At 38.1% G+C, this 21,799-nt stretch overlaps 2 protein-coding genes across 3 annotated transcripts in view; one reads left to right on the forward strand and one right to left on the reverse strand.

The window, feature by feature from the left end:
- ndst3 (N-deacetylase/N-sulfotransferase (heparan glucosaminyl) 3) overlaps positions 1-6,623 on the forward strand; it is a 64,715-nt gene extending 58,092 nt beyond the window's left edge. For both annotated transcript variants that reach the window (XM_079852861.1, XM_079852860.1), the window contains 2 exons: positions 821-923; positions 5,993-6,623. In XM_079852861.1, coding sequence (XP_079708987.1) covers positions 821-923; positions 5,993-6,112 — 223 coding nt within the window. In that variant the 3' untranslated portion in view covers positions 6,113-6,623. The remainder of the gene's footprint in view (positions 1-820; positions 924-5,992) is intronic.
- A 2,887-nt stretch (positions 6,624-9,510) lies between these two features.
- The window catches only part of prss12 (serine protease 12), a 45,408-nt gene continuing 33,119 nt past the window's right edge, over positions 9,511-21,799 (reverse strand). The window contains exons 10-14 of the mRNA XM_079850046.1: positions 21,165-21,243; positions 20,903-21,025; positions 15,626-15,924; positions 12,392-12,863; positions 9,511-11,020 (exon numbers count right to left, since the gene is read on the reverse strand). Of these exons, the coding sequence (XP_079706172.1) occupies positions 12,556-12,863; positions 15,626-15,924; positions 20,903-21,025; positions 21,165-21,243 (809 nt within the window). The 3' untranslated portion in view covers positions 9,511-11,020; positions 12,392-12,555. The remainder of the gene's footprint in view (positions 11,021-12,391; positions 12,864-15,625; positions 15,925-20,902; positions 21,026-21,164; positions 21,244-21,799) is intronic.

The following is a 21,799-nucleotide window of genomic DNA, read 5'->3' on the forward strand; positions in this document are numbered from 1 at the left end:
CTCCACTGCTGATTGTTAATTTCATCACACAAAGAATCCAAATGATGTTTGTCTGGTTATTTTTTAAGAAATTATCCATAAAGAATCTACATTTTTACAGAATACATGCATACTCTCCCAAATCAGCTCTGATTGCATAATTTGACAAAATTACAGATGATTTTATATAGGCATTTAAGTACAATGCTTTTACCTTGCTAAAAAATAGAGCATGATAAAAAGTTTCATAAAGCGAAAAAAAATCTCTTAGTTTTAAAATACATGAATCCCCGGGGAAATAAAAGTGCCCGAAGTTGGGAGAAAAGGACTTATATTTGCTTTATTCTCTTTGTATTTTCTGGGACTGAAACTAAACAAAGAATATCTGAGCACATTTTTGAGCAACAAAAAAGGAAAATGAGTAAGTGAGACCCAAAAAAGAGCGAGAGAAAGACAGGCGAAGAGTGAGAGAGTGAAACAAAAATACATTGCGCCAAGTGTGACATGCAGTTCATGTTTTAAAGTAACACTCTGCTTACTGCTTTGTCAAAGAACCAATACACACGCATATTTTATATCGCATTTTGCTGAGAGCTGTTAAAAGATTGCTGATGTGTTTCTGAATGCTTATCAAACCAGACCGTGTCGGTTACATCAGACATCTGTCAGTCAGACCGCTGTTTGTGTGTGAGGGGACACACATTCTGGAGTTTTCCAGATTTTCTCCTTTGCTGAGTGTGAGAAAGAAATAACAGCAATATGCACAGTATATATTTCAATGAATATGTTTTTTGAGGAAAGAAGTCTCTAAGATTGTAAAGAGTTCTGTATCTGTTGACAGGTTTGATCCTCAGAAGGGCTTTTGGTGTCAGCTGTTGGAAGGAGGCAGGACTAAGTGTTTGGGGAAGAGCAAAGGCCGCAAGTACCCAGCCATGGACTCTGAGGTACCACATAACAACAGTAAACTATGAGCAAAATGGAGCCTTTCATTTTTTATGATTAGAGCTGCATTATAGAAGCATGCTATCGTTGAGTAATATGGGTCATAGAGAGAGAGAACTCACTCTGACCTCTGACTGTTCAATTTTGCAACAGCTAACATGTCTGAAGCGCATGTACTAAATAACTGAAACCAACAGAACAACTCTCTCTCTCGCTTCATATTTCTCCATTTTCCTTCTCACTGTTTTTCCACACACACATAAAAAACAGTTACAAAACTTACATTCACCCACCTCATGTCACTCCAAACCTGTACGACTTTCTCTTCAGCAGAACACTAAAGAAGATATTTTTAAGAATGTTTCTACTGGATTTTTTTTCCCCATACAGTGAAAGTCAGTAGAGTCCAAAACAACATTGGACCACATTGACTTTCATTGTATGGACAAAAGTTCTCAAAACATCTTTCTTTGTGTCAAAAAAAAGTTAAAGGTTTGGAATGACATGAGGATGAGTAAATAATGGCAATTTTAATTTTGTGATCTCTTTAAGAACATTGCACATATTAAGAACATGGTTCATATTGTACATATTATTAGGGGTGTAACTGTACACAACAATTAAGTTACGGTATGTTCTTCGGTTTTGAAGTCATGGTTTGGTACGTTTCTGTACAGCAGTGGGGGAAACTAAACAAAATTCTGCTTCTTTTTCTGTTTTATTAAACGGTGGTATACTGAACAGATATATTGATTTTATTACTGCATTCTGTCTGTTTGATGCATATGTGCCAATCCTTTGGAAATGTTGCTGAAGGGAAAACTCTGAGCTTCAAATTAAAGCTACAGTTGTCAGAAGAAACAGAGGATCCAAGTGCAAAGGCAAGTTCTTGCAATAGTCTTTAATGAAGAATTAACATAGGCAGTCTGTCATGCAACGACACAGAACTGGAAAAAACTCAAAGTTAGTGTACTTTACAGAAGGTATGCAAAAAACGGAAGACTCCCGTCTTGGTAATAGTTTGCAGAGCTGGTAATTCACGTGGCAGTAACACAGTCCTTGTAAGTGGCCACAAAGCCGCAGAGAGAAGACTGTAGAAGGCCACCAGCAGCAGGATGACAGGGCAGAGAAAGCACACAAGACGAGCACAACTCCTCTAGACTAGACAAGATAATAAAAGGTAAATCTTTATGGAGATAACATATCACACAGGCATGAGTCACGTACACACGAAATAATCCGACAAAGAACAAGGGGAACAAACGCTAGAAGTAGAGAGAAAGTAATGAGACTAAAGTGAGAACAGGTGTCACAGAGAAGCAGCGTGTAACGGGGTTTGTTGGTACGGGAAGAAGGAGGCGGGAACCGGCGAACATTCAACATATTTTAATAAATAAATCCACAAATACAAAAATGAAAGTAAAAGCCAGCAGCCCCTCACGGACGACTGCTGGCAACACAAACAGAAACAAAACATGAACTAAAACACAGGCCTGTCCTCTCTCGCTCTTCACTGTCGTCGCTCCTCCTTTATGCCTCCGCTCCTCCGTGAGAGATGCGAGACCGGTGCGTCTCACAGGTGTAGCTCATCACAATTACGCCACCGATCTCGCGCCGTCCTCCCACGGCCCTCGACCTCGTCCTGCTCGCCACACAGCGCAAATGCTAACAGGAGGGAAAATAGACAGGCAGGGCCAGAGTGAGAGAGAAATAGTGAGAAAGAGAGAGAGACAGAGAGAGAACAAACCCAGCTCATGAGAACAGTATGTAACTTATGGACTTCTTTTGGTTAAAAAATTAAACTGAATCTGTCTTGCGGAAGAACGTTGTTTTGGTTCTTCTCTCAATGGATGGTGCAGTTTGTTGCACCAATTTACACATGGAAATGGGGCTACGCCCCAATCTTGGGACGGCCCTGTTGGAAACATTAATGTTTTTAAATAAATTAAGTACGTTAGTCAAGCTCGCATCAGCTGACTCTCAGCTGATCCACGTCTACCTATAGGAATACGCCTATCACTGTATGCATATACAGTGAGGAAAATAAGTATTTGAACACCCTGCTATTTTGCAAGTTCTCCCACTTGGAAATCATGGAGGGGTCTGAAATTGTCATCGTAGGTGCATGTCCACTGTGAGAGACATAATCTAAAAAAAAAAAATCCAGAAATCACAATATATGATTTTTTAACTATTTATTTGTATGATACAGCTGCAAATAAGTATTTGAACACCTGTCTATCAGCTAGAATTCTGACCCTCAAAGACCTGTTAGTCTGCCTTTAAAATGTCCACCTCCACTCCATTTATTATCCTAAATTAGATGCACCTGTTTGAGGTCGTTAGCTGCATAAAGACACCTGTCCACCCCATACAATCAGTAAGAATCCAACTACTAACATGGCCAAGACCAAAGAGCTGTCCAAAGACACTAGAGACAAAATTGTACACCTCCACAAGGCTGGAAAGGGCTACGGGGAAATTGCCAAGCAGCTTGGTGAAAAAAGGTCCACTGTTGGAGCAATCATTAGAAAATGGAAGAAGCTAAACATGACTGTCAATCTCCCTCGGACTGGGGCTCCATGCAAGATCTCACCTTGTGGGGTCTCAATGATCCTAAGAAAGGTGAGAAATCAGCCCAGAACTACACGGGAGGAGCTGGTCAATGACCTGAAAAGAGCTGGGACCACCGTTTCCAAGGTTACTGTTGGTAATACACTAAGACGTCATGGTTTGAAATCATGCATGGCACGGAAGGTTCCCCTGCTTAAACCAGCACATGTCAAGGCCCGTCTTAAGTTTGCCAATGACCATTTGGATGATCCAGAGGAGTCATGGGAGAAAGTCATGTGGTCAGATGAGACCAAAATAGAACTTTTTGGTCATAATTCCACTAAACGTGTTTGGAGGAAGAAGAATGATAAGTACCATCCCAAGAACACCATCCCTACTGTGAAGCATGGGGGTGGTAGCATCATGCTTTGGGGGTGTTTTTCTGCACAAGGGACAGGGTGACTGCACTGTATTAAGGAGAGGATGACCGGGGCCATATATTGCGAGATTTTGGGGAACAACCTCCTTCCCTCAGTTAGAGCATTGAAGATGGGTCGAGGCTGGGTCTTCCAACATGACAATGACCCGAAGCACACAGCCAGGATAACCAAGGAGTGGCTCCGTAAGAAGCATATCAAGGTTCTGGCGTGGCCTAGCCAGTCTCCAGACCTAAACCCAATAGAGAATCTTTGGAGGGAGCTCAAACTCCGTGTTTCTCAGCGACAGCCCAGAAACCTGACTGATCTAGAGAAGATCTGTGTGGAGGAGTGGGCCAAAATCCCTCCTGCAGTGTGTGCAAACCTGGTGAAAAACTACAGGAAACGTTTGACCTCTGTAATTGCAAACAAAGGCTACTGTACCAAATATTAACATTGATTTTCTCAGGTGTTCAAATACTTATTTGCAGCTGTATCATACAAATAAATAGTTAAAAAATCATACATTGTGATTTCTGGATTTTTTTTTTTAGATTATGTCTCTCACAGTGGACATGCACCTACGATGACAATTTCAGACCCCTCCATGATTTCTAAGTGGAAGAACTTGCAAAATAGCAGGGTGTTCAAATACTTATTTTCCTCACTGTATAAGCTCGTCAGTATTATCAGCAGCTATCGCGTTTCTCAGGAGCTAATTACCCTCCTCCATCCCCAGCTCCTCCTCTCGTCAGTCAGGATTTGGCATTCTGATTGCCCATTGAATCAAAATAAATTCTCGAAATATGTTGTACTTTAAAATCTTAAATGAATGATATCTGCAACACATTCATGTTGGTTCTGTTCTGTTCACCCTGGGTTATTGCTGCTCTCCCTGCTCGCCCAGAACAGAACCGTACCGCCAATCATTAGTGTATGCAATTGCCAATCGTTTTTGACGATAGTGGTCCTGACAGAACTACATTGCTATTTATCAATGCAATAAAACACCATATCAAATTTAATATATTATATCATATATTATATTTATAATATCAAATATATAATGAAATGTTGAGTAAGAAAAAAGCCAGGCAGCCATGCCTACACCGTACATGCACCAGAGCAGTGACGGGGCCAGAAATTTTAAAGTGAGTGAACCTTGTTGAATAGGGTGGACTTCAATTGTGTACCAGTGGCAGCAAAATATTTGGACTTGCCGGATTTGTTTGTGCGCGGAAACTAAATGGGGCTGAGTGAGCAGATGGTTCATCAAGTGTGGATAAATCAGCCAGTAGGTTGCTTTTCTGAAGGATGGGCCTGGGTTGAGAGGAGGTGCTGGTGTACGGGAGATAAGACGTTGTGGGGTAATCAGTTGACGTGTTTGTACTGTCGACATCATCGAGTGTAGTTTCAGGCTCTATTCTTGTTTTTGTTTTTTAATAGTTAATCAAGATATCTGTTTCGACATGCTCGCCTCGTGCATGTTGAATATTAGTCTATTTCACTAGTAAACTCATCTTCCTCTCCCCACAACAATCTGTGATTGGCTAAAACAGTACTACTAGCCTACTGATTGGCTAAAACAGTTTTTCTGCTCTAAAATAATGATTTCTGAAACTTGATATTCAACAAAAAATCATGTTTTTGAGCAATTATTCTCATGTAGCCTATGTGTGATTTATTTATTTTTCTCCTTTCCCACAAAAATATTTTGTGTCTTATTTGATTGGGTGGACCAGCCATCAGTCTGAGTAGGCGGAGCTACCTTACTCTGTTTATGGATATTACATGGCACACACAAGCGAAAAACATATGTGTGCAATTTACCGGTAATTTGGAAAAGGTTCTGTTCACACATGATCTCTAAACGGTCATTTAGCAGTAATTTAACAGTAAAGACTGTATGTGTGAAAGGTGCTATAGTGTATCATAGTATAACACAGCATATGTTCTCTACAGATGCGTGCCAAACCATAAGACCGAAAATAACAACATACCGAAAATGTGTTCTGTTTCACCCCTATATTCTAAACCAAGTCTGTAGCTGCTCTGCTCACTAAAAAAGTTTTCTATTCACTCTTGTCTTTTCTTTTTTTCAGTCACGAGCGTTTCTCTCCAGATTCTACAGGGATCAGAACATTGAATTATCTAAGCTGCTGCACAGACTGGGTCAGCCGCTACCAGCCTGGCTCCGAGAGGAACTACAGAAGGTCAGGTAGCCCTAACCAAACCACCGCTCCTCAAGGTTCAACCCTCACAGGAAACCAGACACTTGAACAGGACTCAATGCCACCTACCGGAAAGCTTGCGAAGCAAAGGTCAAAAATCCAACTCACCAATCATTGGTGCCTCTGGTAATCCAAACAAAGCAGTATGTGTCCATGGCAACATGACATTTTTGTTGCAAAGGGTCAGATCTTGTCAGAGAGATACGGTGATGTAACTGTGACCCTTGAACTTCAGATGCAGACAAACAGAGACTGCATAAAGACTGTGTAACTGAAAATGTAAACTTCCACAGACTTCCTCTTATATTTACTGTCCCCCCATCAGACACTGGAAATAAAGGTATGGCTTTAGATTTTATACGTCATCAAGAAATTTAGAACTGCACAACCACTGTTCATATCCTCACTCTTGCAAATATATTAGGGCTGTCAAACGATTAATCGCTATTAATCACATCCAAAATAAAAGTTTGTGTTTACATAATATATGTGTGTGTACGGTGTATAATTATTTTCTATATATAAATACACACACATGCATATATATTTAAGAAAAATGTGTTATTTATATATAAAATATTTATATATAATATAAATATATATACACAGTATATACATGCAAATATTTCTTAAATATATACATGCATGTGTGTGTATTTATATATAGAAAATAATTATACACCGTACACACACATATATTATGTAAAAACAAACTTTTATTTTGGATGCGATTAATCGCGATTAATCGTTTGACAGCCCTAAAATATATCAGTCAATCAATCTATCAGCCAATCAAAGTGAAGATGCAAAATGTTAAGAATGAATCTGGAAAAATAAAGAGCACAGTCAAGTTTGCTGCGTCAGCTTTAAACTGGTCAATGGAGTGATGTCATTGTGATGTCCATGTACCAGAAATGGCCTGAAGAGCGGATATCATTTCATCATTTCAGTGTGTGTGTGTGTGTGTGTGTGTGTGTGTGTGTGTGTGTAAGTACAGAGAAACCCTTGCTTGTGTGCGTGTGTGCGTGCGTGCATGTGTGTCTAGGCATATGTCTGTAGCCAGGTAGCCTTAGCCCTGCCCATTGGACTGCAAATGGTTGGCTGATGAATTTGAAGTGTGACTTTTATTTTTAAAAACAATTTGCCTCAATACGGAGAGAAAGTGCTTTGAGAAATATGTAAATAACTATATATATTCAATAAACACTGGAGAAAACGTTTCCGAAAAACAGTCCTTGCAAAGTTCTGTCTCATTTGTGCATGATATACCTGGAAAACATACATTAAATATATAGATATTATTTATCTATTATTTTAGATATATATTTATTTGTATATATTACTACATGTCATCACATGGTTAGGTATACTCAAAACCATAAAGGTGCCCTTTCAAATAAAAATACTGTAGGGACTTAATTGTCTGAGACATCTTAGGCAATTCATTTTTGTTTTTGTTGTTGTTATTTTGTTTTTATGACAAAACCTTTTGTGCTGGGCTAATGATCTTGTTTTTAATAAAATACCTCCCTCTAGTGGTCACATAAATAATGGGACCCTCACAATAATTTTTTAGGCCTACCCAGTAAACCAACAGATTGGTAGGTCATGACATTTACAACTGAGTTTACGGTTAACGCATAGGTCAAATGTACTCGGGATTATTGTGAGACACAGAGTCCGAGAGAGATTAACGGTTACAGATTAACCGTTAGTACTATAGTACTATACTATAGTACTATATCATGTGTCGTCACCACTGGGAGCATCGGAGCGTTTCTTCATGAGCGCTGGTTACATGGGTACCTGGCTTAACGTGCACACTCTGGAGTTATAGGGGCCCATATGCTTTAGTTAAGATTAGTACTGGGCTGGTTTAGCATTATGGACCCCCAGGGGACCTCGTGAAGCTGGAAGTAGGGCACCGCCTGCAAGGTTGGTGGGTGGGCAGCAGGGGGCGCCCTAGATCCTAACCAATTTTTTTTCCCTGTTTCCAAAAATATACTGACTATACATCACCTACACCAGGGGTCTCCAACCCTGCTCCTGAAGAGCTACCGTCCTGCAGATGTCAACACATACGTGAACCAGATAATCAAGGTGTTTCGGGTTACGTGATATTACAGGCAGGTGTGTAGCAGGGTTAGAACTGAAGTCTGCAGGATCGTAGCTTTCCAGGAGCAGGGTTGGAGGGTTGTACATGTCACATACAACAAAGTACCATGGTATTACCAAGGTGTTTTGTACATGAACCAGCGTATCATGTAAAATCATGATACACGAATTCCAGTATCATTTTGTACCTTTATGATACAATGCACTATATTACTACCACAGTATTTTTTGTGAGGGGTATTAAACAATCTCCATCATATAGTTGCAGCTTATGTTTATATTAGTGTATTTCTTTGTTGATGTGTCAGAGATAGTGATACCCCTATAGACAATATCATAAATTAAATGATTATTAATATGGTCAAGAACTGATTTTGCCTAGTGAGAAGTTTAACTGGCTTTTAGGCTACTACCAGTTTATATAGTGATATGATACTTCTACTTCAGAAAGGGAAAAGGTCTCAATTACATTGGTTATTTAATAATACTGTGAATTACTGGAGACATATTATGTACGTGTGCTTGGAAGATCAGAAGGCTATACGTTTATGAGGTAAAGCATTATAAAATCACCGGGCTATACATAAAACGTTTTAAGTTAAGTTTAATTTAGAGAGTTCCAATTTGGCCACAGGATGGCGCTGTAACACTGCTCTCAATGTCAATCACTGAACCAGAGCTCTTGCTCTCGCTCTCTCAGTGAGCTATCTGGATTGTCGCATGCCAGAACAATGTCACTGGATAAAGAGTCATAGAGAAACAACTCTCCCTCCTGCCTAGAACGGCAGAGGTCTCATACGTATCGGATTTACATTTACTTACTGTATTTGTACTTCTGGCAGGACTCTTGAATTTTATTTTCATTCAGTGAATCAATATGAATGAATTCTAACAAATAATCTGCATTTCTGAAAATGCATTTCAGCATTTCCCATCATACAGTAAACTTGTCTCCATAGAGATTAGTTTAAAGGAAGAGTGTATTAGAAATGCAGTGTCCACACGCACGCACACACACACACACAGGGATCCTGTAGGTACATTGTAACTCATGTAAACAAAGGGCTTTCTGAAAAGACTGTCCTAACACTGCACTGTCAGGTCTGTACACACTGATTTAGACCACTGTGTGAACGAAAACACAGAAAGCTGGACTTGCTAAAAGTGTAGCTTGACTGTGTATTTAGAAAACCTAAAGCCAACGATTGTTAGAAACGTCCTCAAATACAAGATACGGATGTGCGTTCACACAAACACACACAGAATATGCTGTATGTTGGCAGTGGCACAATTTTTATTACTTGTCCTATAATCTCAGTCAAACCATTTTTAGATTTCCCTCAAACTAAATGTTCCAGTTTAAGAAGCTGCCAGTTCTTTGACAGTAAGGTACTATATTCCATCAAGTATTCCAACAACAAATGTTTAATGCTCCAAACTGAGGTTGTCAGACAATTGTATAGCCTATCAAAAGTTTTTTATGATTTTTAGGCAAGAATAAGCACCATGCCACAAGTTCCGAAATATTTTAACATATATAATGGAAATACTAAGCACTATGACCCTGTGTGAAAAATTAACACTTTTTACAGTTTTCATAGTTAATTAACACGATATTACAATGACTGACTCATGTATAAGAAAAACATGAAATTTACAAAAGCCTAAACACCATAGTTTGTGCAAAATAACAGAGCTTGTGGTTGATCAGAGGTTTTCTCTTTTTTTTAACAATAACAACAACAATAATGGATTGCGTTAAAAAAGGGGTGTAGTCTGTAGCAAAACTACGTTCATAAATCATGCTCATGGAAGTCACAGAAAATGAATGCTAACATGAAATGCTCCTCATCACAACACTAAAACAAGGAGGTATAAACAGCTTTGCATTGCACATAATTCCCATATCCCACAGATCTCCAGCTTCTGGAAGTGAGTGTGGCACTGCAAAAATATTAAGCAAATGATGATGTCCTCATGTTGAAATATGGCAAGCCTCAGTCCAATTATCATGAACATCTGATCTATAACACATAATGTCCTGATTCCTGTGGAGGATTATGATGTCATCTAATGTGCTGATGAGGTGATGTGGTCAGTTGCTTAGCAATGGCATGGTAACCGTATCCCAGGAGTTTAGAATTACCATACATTTCTTGGCAGGAAATCCACAATCTTTTCATTCATGTGATTTCAAGCCATTGGAACGTTCTTCAGTCCGCTATGTATCAAATTGGAACATACATGTTCAAATAGTATCTGTTTCTCAATGGCATAGAGTATACAGTCACATAGATACAGATTAATTTCTCCTTTTAAGGATCAATAATTTCATTCTCACAATTGTGGTCTCTTCAACCTAGAAGTGCTTTCATTAAAAAAAAAAAAAAAAAAAAAAGGATGAAGACCTGAAATTATGTCAATTTAAGACCCACCAAATGCATCGCTATCAAGACGGGCCTTTAAAACTTCTGTAAATACTGATTTTCTTTTTTGATTCTGTGTTTTTCTTAAAAATATCTAACCATCCTTAAAACAAGATACATTTAGTGTTAATTTAACAAATACAAAAAGTTGTTGTCTTGTTTTAACCCTTAAACGCATACCTCGGGTCTTTAGCGACCCGGGACGTCACTCACTACCTTCCCCCTCATTCATTTTTTAGACATCAACCTTCTTGGTATTCCACAATCAATTCATTATAAACAATATAACAAGAATAAATACAATAATTAAAAAGTGTCTGTTTTCTTATACATTTTTTGTAAAAAGTGTATAGGTTCGCTAGCGACCTAAGGTATGTAATAGCCTACTAGTGTAAGTATTATTTTTTTCTGCGCAACAATCGAGTCTGATGACTCTGTAAGTGCAATTCACCTTTATTCCTAAAGGTGGCAATGTCTGACACGATGGTGTGAGCGATCAAAATATTGATTTTGAAGACGTTAATGAGCACTGCAGTTTTGAGAATAATTGAGATGGCGAATAAGAGACAGATGTTGAATGTACTGGGGAAATGAGCTCAGACGATGACAGCGGTGATGGTAAAAAGCATCTGCTCAAATTGAACCCTTCCAAGTTTCAAAAGGTACCGAAATATGCTATATTTTATTCTTGTGTAATAGCTATTAAAATGTCAAGAGTTTCTTTTTTTGCAGGGTGGTAGGGGAAGACTCATTAATATTCATTAGGGAACTCATCCCTGATTGGCTCGCCGTGACACATCGGCCCAGAGTGATACAGATATCGCCTCAGGATCGTTCCCTAATGAATATTAATGAGTCTTCCGCTACCACCCTGCAAAAAAAAAAAAAAAAAATTCGCATTGCGGCAGGCATAGATATCATATAAAGGCTAGATGTCTTAAGGCGGAGTCACTTCCGGCATCACCGGCGGCCATCTTAGGACAGGGCTCTGTGAATTAAGGTGAGTGAGCAGCACGCACACAAATCCTCTTATCTCGCTGAAATCTGGACGGATTTACAAACGGTTTGGTTTCTTACAAACGTTATTAACGTGGCTATAATTCTGAATGCTTAAACATTTTGAACATAATTATTCATATGTATGCAGTATAATAGCTACATCTCTGACGTTTATAACAAACCAAACCGTTTGAAAATCGGTAGAAAATTGAGCAAGTTATGGTTATTTAAAAGTACATGCACCATGTTATGAGTGAGCGAGCACCCTGTCGTAAGATGGCCGCCGTGTGCGGATGTCGAGCTCCATTGGCCAGCAGCGCGGACGAGACATCTAGCCTTTATATGATATCTATGGCGGCAGGTAGCGATCCATCCGTGTTAGATATAGATCCGGGTTACTAAAGCCCCGAAAATGTAATAATGATTGGCGAAACATTCATGCATTTAAGGGTTAAACAAACCTCACAAACTTTAAGATTTATGCCTAAAATACAACAACAAAAAATTAGCAATGATGTAAGAAAATAATTCAGGATGTATTCTCTGAAAACAAGTCTTAATCTAATCTTTTTTTAATATTAAAAATTAAAACGTATCGATTGTTTCTCTAAATTCATTCAGGATGTTTAGATATTTTTACTGGAGAGCAAAAATACTAATTAAGAAAATGTTTGTTTTTTCAGAAGAAAAGTTCAAGTTTTGTTATGACTATACTGACGCCAGGCACTACGTAATTGATATTTAAGACTTATTTGGAATACTAGACTTAATTTCAGCTAGTTAACTTCAACAAGTTATAAAATTGTTTTCAACTATTATCTAAAAATGTGCTTAATTTTTCTGCCCGCATAGTCAGAACGTCTGTTATTTGTTGATTGAAATTTCCATCGGGTCCTACTGGCCAATGACCTTCTTAATCCAGGGCACGAAGGCGGAGACTTTGGTGTAGACGCCCGGTGAGTCTTGTAGCCGACAGGCGTGACCCCATGATGTGACCCCATACACAACCCAACTTCCACTCGGCCTCTCACACACCAACGGACCTCCGCTATCTCCACGACAACTGTCCACGCGGCGGTCGTCGTGGGAGGAGCCGGCGCACAACATGCGATTGGTGAACTGGTGCGAATAGCGCTGCTCACACTGACGCTTGCTCAGAACAGAAATCGAGGCCTGCTGAAGAGTTTTCGAATATGCACGGCCTGAGAAAAGAAAAGAGAGGGGAAAAAAATAATCCAACAGGTCAGAAAGTCCTCCATTCTTTTAACTTGAAGTCTGGAAGTGATCAGACTTAACTGTTCACGTATGCAACGGAGTGTGCAATCATTTTTTCTGATCACACACTTCATTCATCCCACTTTAGAATTCTGTTAAGTCCACTTACTGAGAGAAGACTACTCAAAGACTGATTTACAACACAACGTGGCCATTAGAATGAAGCCCCACCATCAGCACGTCACATGATCATCTGTAGATGCTTGACACTGACATTATAATTACACACTGTAGTTCCTTGATGATTTCCTCATGTTCTGTGTCAGCCTCTGATTACAGCTCTGTCATGTCTGTCTTTTTTGATGAGACTAGACAGCTGGAAAGGTGTGGCCAGAAAAGAAATGCACTTAATTGTAATGGATGTGCACTTAAATTAAATAAAAGGCCACTTTAAGTGTAGTTCACCCCAAAATGAAAATTAACCCATAATTTACTCACCCTCGAGCCATCCTAGATGTATATGATTTTCTTTTTTCAGACATACACAATCGGAGTTATATTAAAAAATATCCTGGCTCTTCCAAGCTTTATAATGGGAGCGAATGGTAACTTGGATTTTGAAGCCCAAAAAAGCGCATCCATCCATCATAAAAGTAATCCATTCGGCTCCAGGGGTTTAATGAAGGCCTTCTGAAGCAAAGTGGTGCATTTTTATAAGAAAAATATCTATATTTATAACTTTATAAACTATGATCTCTGGCTTCCGGTAACGGCCGTAAGTGAGTCTAGTTGCGGCGGAAAAGTGACCTCTGACCCGACGCATGACGTAGGATGTAGGAGTAGCGTAAGCTTAGGTGAGAGTAGACGCCTCTCGCGGTTCAAACAAACAGGGCTGGCCAAGAAAACTCAAACTCCTCTGACATTTGTCTTTAAAAATTCTCGTTTTAGACTTCTAATTCATGACCGGTGTTTTGTTTTGCTCTATTCGTCAATACGTCATGCGTTGGGTCAGAGATCACTCTTCGGCCGGAACTCCGAAAGCCAGTGATTATAGTTTATAAAGTTGTAAATATGGATATTTTTCTTATAAAAACACTTCGATTTTCTTCAGAAGGCCTTTAATATCCCTCTGGAGCTGGATGGAGGAATGCGCTTGTTTGGGCTTCAAAATCCAAGTTACCATTCACTTCCATTATAAAGCTTGGAAGAACCAGGATATTTTTTTTATTTAATTCCAATTGTGTTTGACAGAAAGAAAGAAACGTATATAGACAGGATGGCTTGAAGGTGAGTAAATTATGGGATAATTTTCATTTTTGGGTGAATTAACCCTTTAAAGGGGTACACTTTAATGGCTATATTTCTTAAAAGGTGCACTTTGTAATAATGTCAAATTAAAAGTTACACTAATTCCCCACTAATTCCATTTAATATAAATTTAAACTATATTACACTTTACTTTAACTGCAATTATCATGCAATTAAGTGCTCGAAAACATTAAACTCCATTCACACCTACTGTACAGTAAATACAGGGTGGGCCATTTATATGGATACACCGTAATAACATGGGAATGGTTGGTGATATTAAAGTCCTGTTTGTGGCACATTAGTATATGTGAGGGGGCACCACCCATCTTGAGGAGTTTGCCCCCTCACATATACTAATGTGCCACAAACAGGACTTTAATATCACCAACCATTCCCATGTTATTACGGTGTATCCATATAAATGGCCCACCCTGTACATTCTTTTAAAGTATATAATGTCCATAATAAGTAAAAGTATGATAAAGAGCACATCTTTTTCACAAGAGCACAGCCTATTTACTATTTATTTTATAATAATGTTAAAAAAAAATCCCCCCTAAAAATGTTTATGAGAGTATATTATGTGTGTAGGCATCTGCAACTGATGCTAGCTGCTAATATTTTTGTTATCTCTGTCTCGCTGGACATCTGGCACATTACAATTGACATCATTTCACAGCCCCATCACAGAACACTAATGCAGACTAATTTTGTGATTATGAACATGTTAAAAATGGCACTCACGTCATGTGCTCATTCATAAACCAGTGCTTACAAATACCCTCATTCAAAAACCTTGTTTGCAAATACCAGCAAGGATACAAATAATTACTAAATGTTTGAGATGGATGATGCCTGATTGTTTCAGAAAAACAGATGTTATACTGATAACATGATCATGTTCAGCAAACAGAAAATCAGAAACACAAAAACAATTGGCTCATGTATTAGGCAGATTCCTACAAATGCTGACAAATGTTTAATTGTTTAAAAATTCCACACTTGTTGTATTGTTCAAGTTCAAGTGAAACAAGCTGTTTTCCATTCAAATCAGTGAACTTTTCACACCAAACAACTTTATAACATATGTTAGTTATCCTTTAAGTAGACATTCTATTGTAAAACGAATAATTCAGAATCAAAATTCTGAACAGATGAGCCACGAACAAGAGCACACCTATGACCTTAAAGGAATAGCTCACCCAAAAATGAAAATTCTGTTTTCGATCCCCATTGACTTTCATTGTATGGACAGTAACAGTTGAAACATGTTTCAAAATAATATTTTGTATGCTGCACATCAAAGAAGAAAACACGAGTTTGGAACGGCATGTAAATAATGACACAATAAATGCATTTACATTTTTTAAGTAAGTGTAGGGAGAGTGTAAATGCATAAATGAGTGTGTGTGTGTGTGTGTTTCATGGAATCTCTGACCTGTGTCTCCCCAGCCTGTGATGTAGCAGTTGCCAATGTCCTTTGGCGCTTTTTCCCTCCGCACTGGCAAGCAGGCGGGCAGCACGAAACGGTTCAGCACGACGCACTCGCCCGTGACACCCCTGTGAGCTCTGTGGCCAGACACACGCACCAGTGCCAGGTCGTAGTCATTACTGTCAGCATGGTAGCGTGGGTGAAGGACGATCTTCTCCACGGCGTATTCTTCCTCGTACTCTTCAGGAACCAGAGAGTGATAATCACCCACACGAACTTTATACAGCCCAGTGCTGTTACCGTATCTAAGAAAGAGCACACAACAGACCCGTAACTTACATATTGGTCAGACATCACTAATCAGCCAATAACCATGAACACTTGGTGATTAACAGAACTGAATCCATGCACAATATTTTGGTGAAAATATATATTTGTGATCGGTAATCGGCTGATATTACGAGACTTTTTAATTAAGGTTACTACATACACTACCATTCAAAAGTTTATTTTACAAAAGATTTCTATTTCAAATATATGTTGTTCTTTACTTTCTCTTCATCAAAGAATCCTGAACAAAACAAAAAAAAGTGTTTTCACACTTTTTTTTTTTCAGTTTCCACTGAAATATTAAGCAGCACTGTTTTCAACATTGATAATAATAAGAAATGTTTCTTGATCACCAGATCAGCACATTAGTATAATTTCTGAAGGACCGTGTGACACTGAAAATTCAGCTTTGCCATCACAGGAATAAATCACAGCCCTGCAGCCTTGGTGAGCATAATTTATGCCCAACGAGGCTGCATTTTATTAATATAAAAATCTGAAAAATGATTTGTGCATGCTCATTCTCTATTTTTATATTTAAAATACCTTTTCCATCTAATGATCACTTAAAGTTAATTTTTAAAAACACAAAAAATTTAACAACACTCCTAATTGTAATTTTTAAATCTTAAAAATTATCATCTATTTTTCATGCTGTACATTAGTAGAGCGTTGGTGCTTGCAATGCCAAGGTCATGGGTTCGATTCCCAGGGAAAGCAAGAACTGATAGGAATGTAAATGTGTACCTTGAAATGCAATGTAAGTCGCTTTGGATAAAAGCATCTGCCAAATGCATAAATGTAAAATGTAAATGTAACACTATACAATTGTAATGCCTAAATGCACTTAAAATGATGGATATTGGGTTTAAAGGGATACTTCACCGATTAGCATTAAGCTAGTATCAGTAGAAACCCGGTAGTAATTTTGAATGACCGTGCTTCCCTCCCTCATGTCCCCCTGAGACGAGAGATTTCTGTATTGTGTGTCTGGAAAAAAACCTCCGATGATGCAAAAATTGTCATTTTGGGTTTTTGGCCAGAGGCTATAGAGACTACAGCCAGTAGTAGGAGCTCGTTCCGCATGTTTTCAACCCGCCCATAGGGGGTGGGATCTCACGATAAAACCGCGTCTTTTCAGTTTCGAGTCAACTAGTAGCCTAGTTGTATCATTTCTTCTGATACTGCCCTCTGTAACCGGTAGGCGTGGCTTGGGAGTGGCCTCATAGGGCAGCGAAGCAAGTGCATTCTGGGAGTTGTTGTCGTCTTTCATCCACATGAGCCAAAAATACATTTTCTGGCTTTTCTCAGTCTAGAAGGCACCAGTTATTAAAAAAAATTCACATTTCTACAACATAAATGACCCAATTTAAATATACATTCATCTTTCCAGCGGTGAAATATCCCTTTAAGTGTTTTATTTTTCATTTATTTAGGTCATTTTATTTAGTACAGGCCATTAACATTGGCTATACTATCATAACTTAAGGCAAAAAGTTAGTAATAAAATTGCTAAATAAGAGATAGAGAGGGCATACAGACAGGACACATTCAGCAAGACTGAACAACACAACTGAACAGAACACAGTGAATCATCAAACAAGTATACGGGACAGCACAGCAGCGCAATACATTATCACAGGATGATTTATGAATTCTCTCTATGCCACTCAAATAAGTCCTCAAATGACAAACCCGGTCCCTTCCTCAGGAGCTTCATGTCAACCGATCTCATGGTCCCAAAGCCAAACCATGTGCACTCACAAACACACACTTGCAAAATCACAGTCACGGTCGGTTGGTGAAAACAGATACATACAGGAAGTTTTCTTTTTCCATAAACCCAACACCATGACATCACACTCACAAAGGTCTTTGCATGAAACAGAAAGTCTCCTGTGCTTGCCAGTCTTTAATATACTATAAGGTTTTTTCTTTTTTTAACTTATTTTAAATATATAATAATTATATATATAAAACAAGAAAATTGTGAGATTAATTACAATTATTGTATTCTATTGGCAGCCACAGTTGCATTTTTCTCCTCAGGCTTATATATAACATAAGGGTGGGTAGAAAAAACATACAATGCCTATTACTTTTATAGTTCATAAATATTTTCCTTATAATGTGTATATGTTGTTTGCACTGCAGTGACTGTGTGTGCGTGTTTGTGCCCTCCTGTCTGCTTGTTAGTGATTGAAACCATTGGTGTGTAACGGAAATATACATGTGGTGCCAGAGAGAGAGACAGCAGTGTCCCGTTACACGGTCAGGTCTTTTCTGGAAAAAGGATCTGACGTGTCCGGAATGACACTCTTGGTCTGGCAGGAGTCAGCAGCAGGATCAGCACCACATTCTCAAAGTCTCTTCATGAGAAACAATCTGGAAAGGGCAGCTCTGAGCCTGACACTGTATATATTAAGCTTCTAATACTCACAATCAAAATTAATCCCAACTGTAGTACTGATCTCAATTAGGTTATTCTGTCTGACACATGGCCAAGTGGGTAGTGCTCTGACATATTGCACTTGAACCCAACTTTGAATCTGGATAATTTCTCATTAACAACCCCCAACCATTTTCCATATAGTTTGTGGTCACCTCTCCAGCGTCTTACCTTATTAAACCTATAAATGGTAGTCTATTCGAAAATGTATTTAAATAAATGTTAAGGGGAAAAATATATAGATATATATACGTGTGTGTGTACGTGTGTGTGTGTGTGTGTGTGTGTGTGTGTGTGTGTGTGTGTGTGTGTGTGTGAGATGAAAAAGGAAACCATTTTAATAATGCTGATTTGCTGCTTAAGAAACATCTCTGATTATTATCAATATTGAAACCAGTTGTGCTGTTGTGTTTAATGCTTCCTTACTGAATACATTTTTAAAGTTTAATTGTAATTTGACTAATGACTATTCTAGGCCTGTAATTTGACTAATGTCTATTCTAGGCCTGGAAATTACAACTTAAACTTTTACTATAGCATGATTAAACATTTTACTCATTTTAAGTGAGTGTTAACTGACAGCAAAAGCCAATATAAATGTAGAAATAGGGGAAATTGGCATATGCAATTAAATATATCCAATTTCAGCTGTTACCAAATTAAAAGATCTCCATATATGGCCAATAACTGATAAAGTTCAGTACTCTATTAATTGGTAACTCACATTTGCTCACTAGTCTAAGACTCTGTTGAACTGATTTTCAGAAGCCGGAAGCTGGATCTGTTGACAGGTATTAAACTCACCACATTATGGCAGTTCCGTCATTAGGGCTTTAATACCACGTCGGTTGTAATACTTTAATACCACGTCGGAGTTTAATTAAGGTTTGCCAACAACTGGGGCACACAGCATTAAAATAGTTTAGAGCTAATGTGTGTGTGTCTTTGTACATGCTATTTTTGCACAAATGGCATGTTACCCTCTGTAAACTCGGAAGTGAGAGACTAACTTTAGTCCTCTCGAGCTAAATGATTTCAAATTTAAAACAACTGTTATGCTGTTCTGCATGCTATTAATTGCATTCTTGAAAAAGTGTGTGTACGTGTCTGAGGAAAAAGAGGGAGGGGGCCGCAAAGGTATATAGATTTATAGCTCTGTGTAGGAGAGCGTGTAACTAGAGAAAACTTTAGCAGTAGTCTGATGTCATGGATCATATTCTGAGGGCTCAGTGCTTGGACTAGTTGATAAAAAACAGATTCAATCTTACTTAAACAGCCAACGTATTTCTACTGAGACCCTTTTTTAAAAATGTAACCTTAAATGGCTCAAGAAACTGCCACTAACGTACATTCTTCACAGTAATGTGGAAATGCAGCACAGTCTCAGACCTGAACTGAAGACAGATCATTTACTAGACCGATCCTTATGGGAAGCAGAAAGTGTTTGTGTGGACATGTTTTTTATTTATTTTCCTCTGGCATACTATTATTATTCTTCCTTAATGTGAACAGCTAAAATGTTTTATCCCTTTGGTGAGAATTCATCAAATGTAGCATGAAGGCTCTGTGGCTAATTGCATGTAGTGTCATTTTGGGATAGATAGGTTGTATCATTGCTTAGCAACAAGCCATTGAGTTAGCAATATTCAAAACAACAGCCCTGCTACCCCATTTGAGCTAGATCTTATTTTTATGAGGAACAAATTTGCCTTAAAGGCTCAGTTTTGCTAAGATTTCTTTTTTAATCATTTCTTTATTTTAAATTATTACTTTAGGAATGAATTTTATAATTTTGCCACATTCTGGATCTACAAATGTAATAGTGTCAATTCAACTCTACAGACAGTCAAATGTGGGTTATCTTTTCTATAAATACTTTTTTTTTTAATTACTTATTGTATTGTGAAGTGTTCAGGAAGACAGAGAAATGTTTCCAGTCTTATGAGTAAGAGTAATGCAGATGAAGTCGACCACACAAATTACTTAAGCTTTGCATTACATTTTAAATTTAAAAACTATGTGTGTGTATATATTTAAAACAAATGTAGATACTGTATATTTTTACTCGAAAACGAGGTGAAAGTTAAGGGGTATATTTGATGTTTTTTGCAGTGTGACATCTTCACTGAATGGCGAATATTTTGATTTGGTTGCTCTGTCTTTGTTATTGAATCTGAATTATTGGAACTATTTAACTCTGTTTGTCTTGCAGCTAGAATGATTAAGAGTGTTTATTTGCAAGTCACAAATAATGGTTACATAATTGGGCACAGGCTACAGAGGAAGTGTGGGAAGCAATATTGTTTAAAATAGACAATTAGAAATGTGTTTTGTTTGTATTTCGGCTTATTTGTGTTATCTAGCTGTGTGAGTCACAGTGGAAAATTGGAAACACAAGAAAGAAGTGTGTGTACATATTTGCGTGTGGGGGTGGACTTTATTTATGCCTTGCAGATGTGATACAGAATGAAGATATACCTGTCCATATTTATGTGTGTAAGTACCTCTTAAAGCAGTGAGCCGAGGTGAGGATCCAGCAGCTGTTTATCAAAGTGGCTCCACATACCAGCCTTCCATCTGCCTGAGACCCTCGCATACGCACAGCTGCCTGCCACGGCCAGCCCCCACTACACCACAACACACACACAAACACTCTGAATTTCCATTTTACCCGCTATACACTTTCGACCACATTAACAATTATTTTCAAATGTGTAATTTGTTATGTCAAAGATGTTTGTATACATCTTGACCCTCTCTGCTTACCGTATAGAGTTTTCCCCTCCTATTATTCTCTTCTGACGGGTGTGAGAGGGTCTTAGACCACACATGGAGCCCACTGCCTCTGTAATGTGAAGCAAACACATGTTTCTATAAAGCATGTATGGGTGAATCTCACAAAACCTGTTAGGAACATCTGCCTTGGTTCTATTTCACAGCAAATCAGAATAAATAAAGAAAAAATATATTTTGCATATGGAAAATGAAGCCTAGGAATCTTCTTCTCATTACTGTAATGTGTTTATATCATATTAATAATTTAGGTATCAAATGATTTATATAAATAACAAATAACAGTATTATTTACATCATGTCAGTGTTTGTTGTACTGCCTTTATGCTTAAAGAAAAATGGGTAACACTTTAGTTTAGGGTTCAATTCTCATTATTAACTAGTTGCTTATTAGCATACATATTACTAGGATATTGGCTGTTTTTTAGTACTTAAAGCACATATTAATGCCTTATTCTGCATGACCATATTCTACATCCCTTAATTAAACCTACCCCTTTACAACTACCTTACTACCTATTAATAAGCAGTAATTAGGAGTTTGAGGCAAAAGTCATAGTTAATAGATAGTTAATAGTGAGAATTGGACCCTAATCTAATGTGTGACC

Source organism: Squalius cephalus (assembly GCF_949319135.1).
Source record: "Squalius cephalus genome assembly, chromosome: 2".
NCBI classification, from domain to species: Eukaryota; Metazoa; Chordata; class Actinopteri; order Cypriniformes; family Leuciscidae; genus Squalius; species Squalius cephalus.